General features: G+C 33.2%; 2 protein-coding genes across 2 annotated transcripts in view; both read left to right on the top strand.

Annotated features, from left to right (window-relative positions):
* Positions 1-2871, top strand: part of LOC112518163 (beta-fructofuranosidase, soluble isoenzyme I-like) — a 3694-nt gene extending 823 nt beyond the window's left edge. The window contains exons 3-7 of the mRNA XM_025125769.1: positions 850-1706; positions 1802-1963; positions 2040-2275; positions 2358-2445; positions 2552-2871. Of these exons, the coding sequence (XP_024981537.1) occupies positions 850-1706; positions 1802-1963; positions 2040-2275; positions 2358-2445; positions 2552-2731 (1523 nt within the window). The 3' untranslated portion in view covers positions 2732-2871. The remainder of the gene's footprint in view (positions 1-849; positions 1707-1801; positions 1964-2039; positions 2276-2357; positions 2446-2551) is intronic.
* Positions 2872-5425: 2554 nt separating this feature from the next.
* Positions 5426-9748, top strand: LOC112508320 (monocopper oxidase-like protein SKS1). The gene is made up of 9 exons (XM_025113049.1): positions 5426-5710; positions 6125-6234; positions 6637-6907; positions 7171-7306; positions 7426-7792; positions 8319-8684; positions 8773-8851; positions 9192-9394; positions 9498-9748. The coding sequence occupies exons 1-9, from the start codon at positions 5567-5569 to the stop codon at positions 9601-9603; spliced, it is 1782 nt and encodes a 593-aa protein (XP_024968817.1). The 5' UTR covers positions 5426-5566; the 3' UTR covers positions 9604-9748.
* Positions 9749-11968: the final 2220 nt, after the last annotated feature.

The following is an 11968-nucleotide window of genomic DNA, read 5'->3' as shown; positions in this document are numbered from 1 at the left end:
TAATAAAAGAGAATTCAATTAAATTGTGACAGTTGAATTAGTCATAAAAGATACAGATATACGTCGCTATATATTAACAATTAGATCCGTGGCTAATAAAAACTCAAAACTAACCTTTCTTTTCCTCTATTAACAAACTCCAATATTCATTAACTTTTTTTTCCGGATTTTGCAATTACAAGATTCATTTTTTATTCTTTTATAAATATAGAAATAAAATGTTTATCAAAATTCTCACGTGTTTAAATACAGGATGTCAAGTACCTTTAATTATCAACATGTATCAAATGAAAAAAAGCCGATACAAACTTTATATTAAATATTATGTACTAATTATAATTGGTTAATACATGATATTGAAAATACCGTATCACATTCAGCCCTTCAAATTTTGTTTAAAACGCTTATTTAGATTGTCGGTTAATTTATAAGTTGTTAATATTTTTTTACCCTTTGGCTTTTGGGTATTCGTATTTAAAAGAAGGGTCCCACCGAAAGACGTCACCCATATTTCATGTTGCTATAAATCTTGACACGCTTACAATATCAAACGAGTGGATTCGAGTCAGATCCGACGTGGACTTCGGATAAACTTACCATCCTAAAGGAACACGTGCTACGTGTTTATACATTTATCAGCCAATGACATGGTACCACATGGCATACCACTGTTTCCTACCAAAAAATTTATTAACTGCCGTACACGATAACCATTTTTTTATTTGACTTTTCATGTATTTTAGTTTGACCAGTATATGTAATTTTATTTACAAATAATTGTTGTACCTATTAAATTAAAAAATAAATAAAAATGTTTTAATTATTGGAATTATAATGTTGGTTACATAGGTCCGTTATATCACATGGGGTGGTATCATCTGTTTTATCAATACAATCCGGATGCAGCCGTATGGGGAAATATCACGTGGGGCCATGCTATATCAACGGATCTGATTAACTGGTATCATCTCCCTTTTGCTATGGTCCCTGATCAATGGTACGATATCAAAGGTGTATGGACTGGATCTGCTACGATCCTGCCCGATGGTCAGATCGTCATGATGTATACTGGGGACACCAATGAGGAAGTGCAGGTCCAGAATCTAGCCTACCCTGCCAACCTATCTGATCCTCTCCTCCTTGATTGGGTCAAGTATTCGGGTAACCCAGTTCTAACCCCTCCACCGGGTATTGGCAGTAAGGATTTTCGGGATCCGACTACCGCATGGGTTGGTCCGAATGGGAAGTGGCGGGTTGCTTTGGGGACGAAGGTTAATAAAACGGGTATCACACTCGTTTACGAAACGACGGATTTTACGAGCTATGAGTTGTTGGATGAAGTCCTTCATGCTGTTCCGGGTACAGGTATGTGGGAATGTGTTGACTTTTATCCGGTTTCAACAACTGAGTCAAACGGGTTGGACACGTCGGTTAATGGACCCGGTATCAAGCATGTGTTGAAATCGAGTTTGGATGATAATAAGCATGATTATTATGCACTTGGGACCTACGACCCCATTAGTAACAAGTGGACGCCCGACAATCCGGACTTAGATGTGGGTATCGGGTTACGAGTGGATTACGGAAAATACTACGCATCGAAAAGTTTTTATGATCAAAATAAGCAAAGGAGACTTCTTTTGGGTTGGACCGGAGAAACGGATAGCGAAGCTGCTGATATTTTAAAGGGGTGGGCCTCCCTTCAGGTAAAATTAGGATTTTCAACTGATATAGTTGGTTTCAGGATTATATAGTTATACAGACTAAAATGTTCAATCGTCTTTACTATACGTATTTTTAGACCATTCCAAGAGAAGTGGTGTTTGACAAAAAGACCGGAAAAAATATACTTCAATGGCCCATTAAAGAGGTAGAGAAGTTGAGATCCAAAAGTACGGTATATAAAAAAGTGTTGCTCGAACCAGGATCTCTTGTGCCCCTTGACATAGGCGCAGCTACACAGGTACTTACGTCTTTAATTTGAATAAAATACGCATATTATGCTTAGTGTATACTTACAATTTTTGGAATGATTGTAGTTGGACATAATAGCAACGTTTGATATCGATAGCACAGTTTTAGAGGCGGCACTCGAGGCAGATGTGGGTTACAATTGCACAACAAGCGGTGGTTCCTCCTCGAGAGGAGCTTTTGGACCCTTCGGATTGGTGGTTCTTGCAGATGAGTCACGTACGGAGCAAACTCCCGTGTATTTCTACATTGCCAAAGGCACTGATGGCGTTGCGAGTACTTACTTTTGTGCCGATCAATCCAAGTAAGTGTTTCATTATACTATGCATCATGACCATAACTTTACCTCCAAAACTGTATAACTGACTTAACAGTTATATACACAGGTCATCAACTGCTTCAGACGTTGTCAAATTAATCTACGGAAGCACGGTTCCTGTACTAGATGGTGAAAATTTTAGCATGAGATTATTGGTATGATTTAGTTTTAATTTACAATATTATAAAATTTATTTAATATTTTTTTCACTGTAAAATCGTTAGAATAAACTAAAAATTCCATGTTTATGAAATATTTCAGGTTGATCATTCAATAGTGGAAAGCTTTGGGCAGGGTGGAAGGACGGTTATAACCTCAAGGGTATATCCGACAAAAGCAATTTATTCGGCAGCAAAGGTCTTCCTGTTTAATAACGCCACGGGAATAACTGTAACTGCAAACGTAAACGCCTGGAACATGGATTCGGCAAACATTAAGTAGTTCACCCTTAGTCAACACTAAAATTACGAATATGCCATTACAAAGTCAACCTATTGTTGTATCACCCCATCTTCATATTCATTTTTCTCTATTTTCATCCCAATATCTATTTGATCCATTTCTTACAATAATTTTGGAGATGTGCTTGTGAGAAAATATAAAATAAATATTATAATATATATATATATATATATATATTTATTTATTTAAAACATATCGTTCAAACATTCTGTTAAGAGTTTAAAATTACAAAAGTAAGATTCTAGTCTACCAAAACGACATTATATATACAACTTACCCGATAAGCGCTAACCGTGGTAAGAGTTGTCGTCATCATTTACTGGGTAAGACTCTCGGTCTTTGCCTTTGCTCTTATCGGATAAGATTCTTGGTCCTTGCAATATTCATCCAATAAAATAATGTAACTTGGTAAGTGCTTACTCAAGTAAGCATTTGGTAAACGGCCCCTTAGTGGGATAATCTCTTAATAAGAAATAATGGAATTACTTGTACTGAAATCAAAATAAAAAATCGAATTTATTTTAAATTATAATAACTAAATTTGCAACTCATTTTCCATCTTACCTGACAGTAATTATTAATTATTATTTTCCATGCTTTCTTACAAGTTAAATTCTTGAAGTGTCCATTTACATGTGACACAGTTTTTTTGTCGTTTTTCTTGACAACCATAGCTTTTATCGTCATTTTTTCTTATTGATTCATACCTTTTAATAAGAAAGACTTTGATGATATGACGGCGACGCAACCGTTCTGTCTTAATCGCTTGTGGTCATGAAATCATCAATCCTTTGTTTTTTTTGACATTTAGGGCATGAGAATTGTGATATTTACCAAATCTGATTATATCGTTCACCTTATAATTTCCAAATTTACAACTCATTTTCTACGTGGCAGTGACTGTAATCACAATTGTTGCTTTCCATCCATTATTGCAAGTTAATAACCTGAAGTGTCCATTTGCATGACACAACTCTCTATACCATTCTTCTTGTCAACGTAGTTTTTATTGTATTTCTTCTTGTTTTTCCTACCTTTTAGGAAATAATTGAGGATGCGACAGCTAACGTCCGAATAAAGTTTTTAACGACACGACGGTTCGGTTTTAATCGATGGTGGTTGTGAAATCATACTTCTTGGGTTTTCTTATAATTCTAGACGAAAGAACTGTAGTATTCCACACGACAACAACAATCATGGTTGTGGCGTTACCGACCCTTGTGTTTTTCGTGGTTTTTAGGCAAGAGTTTTTATGGTAGTGATTAAAGTTTATAACTATAGTAGTAGATCCATAAATTTTGTAATTGAGCATCCAAATTCAAATTTACTAATTTTTGAGGGTCAAAAGTGTAATTATATTTATAACATTTAGTTTGAAAAAAAAATAAGAATTTGACAAAAAAAAAAATCTTTGGATTTTTATAACATTCAATTGTAGTCTTCAATCATTATTTGTAACTAGAAAGGTATCATCGAGACACATTTTCATTTCAATGTTTAGTTTATTTTTTTATCCATGTCGATATAATACAATTTTATGTGGTTTTGATAAAGCGATAATTTTTATTTTTGAATAAAATATAAATTTAAAAATATCATACAAATTTTGCAAAAAATATATTAATATTAGTATCAAATTAACTAATTATAAGTTCTTGTTTGTTTACTTTTTTTAATTTAAATTTTTTATTATAATTTAATTTAACGTAACGAAGTAACTTAATTTAGGTTTAATAATATTTTTTTTCTATAAAGATAATAATTAAGTATTTTGTTAGAACTCAATAATTATCCTAATTATATTTTAGATTTTTTATATTTTAAAATGAGATGTTTGTCCTCTATTTGATTATGTTTATCTGTGGTTCGTTACACGAATTCAAACATAGAGCTTTAATAAGTTGTACCTATACACAATTACTTGTAATCTTGAATTTTAAGTAATATGCATCAATAAACAGTGCTTTATGCATAAAAAAAATTAAGAGTTTTTATCAAATGTTTTATAATATAATATAGATTTATATTTTTATTTGAACAAAATTTCAATATTTTTAATAAAAAATGTATTGATTTTTCAGTTTTCATTCTTTGATATAATACCATTTTGCATGTAACATATGAGGTAAATAGTTAATGATAATACATTTAATCACGTCGAGTTCTGTATGGTAACTGAAGATACTTATAAGAGAGAAGTGTAAGAAGAAATCTGGACTTTTGATCAACCCTAATCTCAAACTTACACATGGATTGATCTGGTGCATCTCATCATGATGTGCGTTCAAGGGTGGAGATTCTTTTTTACGCTTGTTACCTTAACTTTCATTTTCATCGGAATGCAACCCTAGTCGAGATGTATACAAATTGACCCGGACACCAATGATAAACAAAAAAAACTAATGACTAAAACCAAACGGTACAAAACCGACTCGGTAATTTCCAGTCGAAAATATGGTCCAGAAAAGTTAGATATATGCGTACGATAAAGATTTTGGGGTAGACAAGTAATGATTAGTAGCAATGAAGTAAATACGTTTGGTTTAAAGAGATGCTATTTTGAATGTGTTTTTTTTTTTTTTGAAAAAAGGTTGTAGGATACGCATGGCACTAAACGACTTTAGCGTGATTCCGGTTAGAAAAGGCACATATCACGGCGGTGAGGCGCGAGAATGGATGCGAGGGGTAGGGCAACACACTCAAATACCATGACACCGCAAAACACGCTCAAGGTTTGTGGAAAAAGGGATTATTTCACTCCTCTCTATATGATCACGTAAAACCCCTCAAAATCAACCACAAAACAACTCGAAAATGGCGTTGTTATGTTTCATCTTGTTCTGTTGGTTCCACATTGGGTTACTACTTGGTGGGTTCTCTTTTGCCGCCGATCCAGTTGCAAATTTCGAACTCCAGTTTTCTTACATCACTGCTTCTCCACTTGGTGTTCCTCAACAGGTGGATTCTTCCCTCCCCTCCTGTGCTCTGTTTTTGTTGTTTATGTTTTACTGGAAGTCTTTCAAACGTTCGATGAAATGCTTCTGTGGGTATTCAATATTTTGTGCTGTTTTTGATGGTTTAACGCGATTAGCGATCTGATTCTAAAAGGTAACTCGAATTTTGATTCCAACCTTTATAAAAGAAATATGGGTTTTCTTTATTTTGTTGGTAAATCACTAAAACTGTATTGAAGTCCTCGAGGTATTATTGAATGATTCATAGAATCCAAATTTGATATGAAAATTGAAACGTCAAAACGGAAAAGATCGAGTAAATTTAAGTTACAACTTGACGTGCATTGAATCATAAATTCCTTTTGCATTATTTTTATTTTATTATAATTTTCTGTGTGAATTCTGAACATGATTACAGGTCGTAGCAGTGAATGGGAAGTTTCCAGGTCCAACACTAAATGTTACTACCAATAACAATGTCGTTGTCAACGTCAAGAACAAATTAGATGAAAGCCTTCTAATCACATGGTATGGTTTAGCAATAAGTTAAATTGGTATACTCTAAACACTGGAGTACAACATAGCTAGATTTGGACCATTTTAGACCCTCCATTCTCTCCTAAACTCCTTGGAGACTAATCTATCAGAGTTCCACATATTTCATATGGTATCAAAGCCAATTTCTACTACTGAAGGAGCTCGACACTATGGACAATCTATGTCTATTTAACCTCTGTTTGTTGAGGGTGGAGGAGAGAATATGTGGAACCCCATCGGATTACTTTCCAAAAGAGGACTTGAGGAGAGAAGGGACTTATATTGAGAAGAAATGGTACAAGTCTGGCCGATATGGTACTCAACTGAATATGTAAAGATTGCTTCATTTGTAGTATGGTATATGTTTTGAATATGGGAACTTATGTTTGATAGGCCGGGAATAGAAATGCGTCGTTCTTCTTGGCAAGATGGAGTTCTTGGCACAAATTGTCCTATTCCTTCAAATTGGAACTGGACATACCGGTTTCAAGTCAAGGATCAGATTGGTAGCTACCATTATGTTCCAACTACTCATTTTCAAAGAGCAGCAGGTGGCTTTGGTGGTTTTGTTATCACAAATCGCAAAGTTATTCAGCTGCCTTTCAATACCCCTGATGGAGATATGGTCATTACCATTGGTGATTGGTATACCCGTAACCATTCGGTCAGTATCTAATTTGATTTCTAGTACTTGGTTGTGGTCCGAGTATCACACATACTCGCGGGTGGAAAGTTCATTTAGGAAACGTAAATATGTTGAGAACTGTGAAACTATTCATGAATTATTCATCATGAATATTTTGCATTTTCTTTATTCATGATATTCATCATTAATGTCTATCACCGTGTTCGAATAATTCATTAATAGTTGGAGATCCAATATCCTTGTGCATCTAATTTATGGTTTCCTCTCTCTTGTGTACTAAGGCACTAAGAGCTTCTCTTGATGCTGGAAAGGATCTTGGTATGCCAGATGGAGTTCTGATTAATGGCAAGGGACCTTTTAAATATAATTCCAGCGTTCCGGATGGCATTAATCATACAACACTTAATGTTGATCGAGGTAGATCTCATTGATCTGAATTTACGATATAAACATAGAGAGTTAAGCAATCTTTTGGTCTTTCAAGTGCAAGACTACTTAAAGAATGGACCTTTTTGGTTGTTAATTTTCTTACACAGGTCAAACTTATCGAATCCGTGTGATTAATGTTGGAGTCTCAACTTGTTTAAACTTTCGGATTCAGAACCATAAATTGCTTTTAGCAGAAGCTGAGGGACATTATACGTCCCAACAAAACTATAGTAGCTTTGATATCCATGTCGGCCAGTCTTACTCTTTTTTGGTTACTATGGATCAAAACGCGAGTAGTGATTACTATGTTGTTGCAAGCGCCCGATTTATAAATCAGTCGGAGTGGCAGAGAGTTACAGGCGTTGCTATATTGCACTATTCAAATTCTAGAGGACAAGCATCCGGTCCTCTTCCTGACGCTCCAAATGACGTATATGACCATTCATTTGCAATGAATCAGGCTATGTCCATCAGGTATCTTTCTTCCGTTCTACTACTTTCTATCGTTCACTACAAGAAAATCGGTTTTATAGGACGCCAAATATATAGTAAAGTCCTAATAGACTGCTTTGTAGGGATTTATAAGACCAATCAATTGTACGTTCTATGTAAAGGTGTTGCAGTAAGTTGACAACACGTTTTTGGATGTCCATACAAGTTTTTTGGGACAATTTTAAAATAAATCGTTCTATTAGTCTTTTTATATGAGATTATTTGAAAAATTATCTTATAAAAACAAGTATTCTATAAAAAGATGTGTTCATAAGACCTTTTTCATATATTGTAAGTGTCTTGAAAAACTTGTTAGGTTGCCCAAATATGTCTAACATCCGATTGTAACACCTTTATATAGGTCGCACAATTATTTAGTCTTACAAACTTAAATCCTCTAAAGCAGTCTATTAGAACATTTAGACGTATTTGGCTTCTTATAAAGCTGATTTTCTTGTAATGATTCTTTGTGATTGGAATCAGTTATGATCCAAAGTTTGTTTATCAGGATGAACAACTCAGCTAGCGGAGCTCGCCCCAACCCACAGGGTTCTTTCCATTATGGTTCCATCAATGTGACCGACACATATGTGTTAAGAAGTATCCCACCGGTAATGATTGATGGGAAACGACGTGCTTCTTATAATGGGATTTCATTTGCTAATCTTGATACACCAGTGAGGCTTGCAGACAATCATAAAGTGAAGGGTGCTTACAAACTGGATTTCCCAAATATGCCACGCAGCGGAAGTCCACGAGCAGATAGATCCATTATCAATGCTACCTATAAAGGATTTGCAGAAATCATATTGCAGAATAATGATACTGTAGTTCAGAGCTTTCATATGGATGGTTATTCGTTTTTCGTTGTTGGGTATTCTTCCATTACTCAACCCTGTTTCCACATCTTCTTTTCGGAGGATTTGAACATGTGGATGACGATGAAATCTACTAACATTTAGGATGGCATATGGGGAATGGACAGAAAACAACCGGGGTTCTTATAACCGATGGGATGCTATTGCACGCTCTACCATACAGGTTTGTTTATTCCAGAAATACATTGTGTACTTAGGAGAGTACAAGACATGACTGAACAAAAACTTGTTGTTCCATGATTGGTGCGACAATGACTCCACAAGACTGACCGGGACAAAAATGCATTTTTTTCCTTTCAAAACAGGTGGAATAAAAACCAGATAGATATACAAGCTTTATAAATTACTAAACTATCCATGTTAAATTAAAATCCTAAAACCAGTTCTTTCACTTGCCTATTTGTTGTACAGTCCTGTCCAGTCTCGTTTGCATAACAAATGCACCGTATAGGAGAAGGTTTCATAAGAATGTTACAAAACTACTGATTTAATTTGTGTAATAGGTGTTTCCGGGAGGATGGACTGCAATACTGGTTTATCTTGATAATGTTGGAGCTTGGAACCTTAGAACGGTGAATCTTGACCGATGGTATCTAGGCCAAGAAACTTATATGAGAATCATCAATCCTGAAGACCATGCCCAGAAAACTGAATTGCCGGTGCCTGATAATGCTTTGTTCTGCGGGGAACTCGGCCACTTGCAGAAGTACGAATGACTCTGCTTAAATTAACAGTTTATCTTAGAGTCCCATATTAGCTAGACCTAGACCATTCCTAAATTAACCGATGCCATTGTGTTTGCATTTCAGGCCTCAAAGAAGCTTGGCTTCGAGTGGATCAACGATGCGACAACCTCGGAAGGTGAATTGGTGGATGGTGATGGCATTTGGAGGTGTTGTTTATATGATGAATTAAGGATTTGTTGTTGAAAATGAAAAGGGAATATTTTAGAATGTTGAGGGTTACTTTTAAGGTTTGTTATAGGCTCCTTTTGTATCGTGAAAGCAACAAAGGCATGCGCATGATCTTTTGGTTAATTTGAAATCGAGCTTTTTTCAACAATCATCACGTATATATTTTATATGTATATATATATATATATATATGTATTATTACTAACGTCTTAAATAGTTAAATTAGACATATTTAATATGTTAATATTAATTATTTATTACATATGTATATAGACAGAGTATCAAACAATAATATGTTCAAAATACTGAAATCGCATATGGTTATGGAACACAGTTGACGCAAGGGTGTGCAAGTGACTTGGCTCGCGGCCTAGATCACGCGAGCCATATGTGATTTTATACGTGAGTTTAGTGTAAAATCACATTGATTTAACCGTTCTCGTGTTTTCTTATGATGGGTTAGTATTATCGTTTAAACCGATTCTATGTATATACCAATGTATTGGTGATTATCATTGATAATGACAAATTGATATGTAACAGGAATTGCAATGCATAAGGACAATTATGTCAACAAAAAGAACCCACACATAGATCCCAATTCCTTTGAAATCTGTTTGTTAGCAACTTAATGAGCTTAATAAAACTCACAAGTTATTTCATCAGTTATATATGATTGTTTGATGGTGACTTAATGATATAAAAAGTGGCTTATTCAGTAGGCTTATATGAAAGCTTTATGTAAAAAGACGAGTTTTTTCTATACATATACTGATATACCTCTATCTATGAAGAAAAGCATGCTGATTCTATTTATGAAAAAATTGTCCAAATAAAACTTTTATCAATTTATCTATACTATATTATAAAACATTTGACAAAAGCTCTTAAAAACCATTTTTATACATGAATTATTGTTTATTGATGCATATTACTTAAAATTGAAGATTACAATTGTACATAAGTACAACTTATTAAAGCTCTATGTTTGAATTTGTAAAACTAACTGTAAATAAACATAATATGCATTTAATTATTTTTTCAACTCTATATTATATATTCATTATCTATACTATATTATAAAATATTTGACAAAAACTCTTAAAAACTATTTTTTATGCACAAAGTACTGTTTGTTGGTGCATATCACTTAAAATTTAAGATTATAAGTAAATTGTGCATAAGTACAACTTATTAAAGCTACATGTTTGAATTCGTGTAACTAACTACGGATAAATATAATTAAATATTGGATAAACATCTCATTTTAAATATAAACAATCTAAAATATAATTAGGATAATCATTGTGTTATAACATAATATTTAGTTATTATCTTTATAAAAAATATAAACCTAAATTAAATTACTTCGTTATTAAACCTAAATTAAATTGCAATAAAAAAATTTGAATTAAGAAAATTACACCAAAAACAATAATTTTTAAAAAAGTTAATTTAATACTGATATATATATATATATATATATATATTAAATTTTATAATATTTTCAAATTTATATTTTATTCAAAAAATAAAAACATTATCGTGTTCTCAAAATCACATAAAACCGTATTATATCAACATAAAAATAAAATAAAACGAAACACTGAAAACGAGATATGTTTTGATACATTGCACGAATACCCTTCTAATTAATATAATATAATAAAAAAAAGATGTTCCTAATCCTTTTTGAAAAATTCATTAAACTTGGTGAATTATATACTTTATTTCTTATTTAATTAAATTTCACTTTACGTCAATAATAATGATTGGGTTGTCGTCGGTTGGACCCCTCAATTCATCTACTTTGCTTTCATCTCAATATTTGATGATTTTTCTTTTTCCTTTTTTTTTCTGATAGAAATTAATGATCATGACTTAAAGGTCTATGAAACCGACTCATTTTAGCCGACCATGCCAATTGCCAAAAGAAATAAAACAAGCCTCCTGTTTTTATATTATCACAAAACTAGTGTTTGATATCGCACGTTGCGCGATTACGATAATTTTTTTTTAAATTATTGAAGTTAGCTAAATGAGTCGTTGATCACATTTATATATTAAATTAATAAGAATCAATATTACCTTTGATATATGAATTCACCCACATCATTTTGATTATCCATATATTTTATACGAATTTTACAAAACAACATATTAATCCTGATTACGGTGGAAACAGGCCCGGAACACACATTGTTTCGAACCACTTAGAGTCATAACTGGCTTTTCGACCTTTCATGAAAGTTGTAGTATATAGTAAGGGCTTTCTAACTGCGAAATACTAGTTTATTCTGACTTACAGTTTGTGAGTTATACACTGTCAAAATACAGAAGTTGCACTATCGGTAAAATCCAAATTC

Source organism: Cynara cardunculus (assembly GCF_001531365.2).
Source record: "Cynara cardunculus var. scolymus isolate 2C chromosome LG 1, CcrdV1, whole genome shotgun sequence".
NCBI lineage: Eukaryota > Viridiplantae > Streptophyta > Magnoliopsida > Asterales > Asteraceae > Cynara > Cynara cardunculus.
Note: the sequence above shows the minus strand (reverse complement) of the source record. Positions and strands in the feature narration are given on the sequence as shown.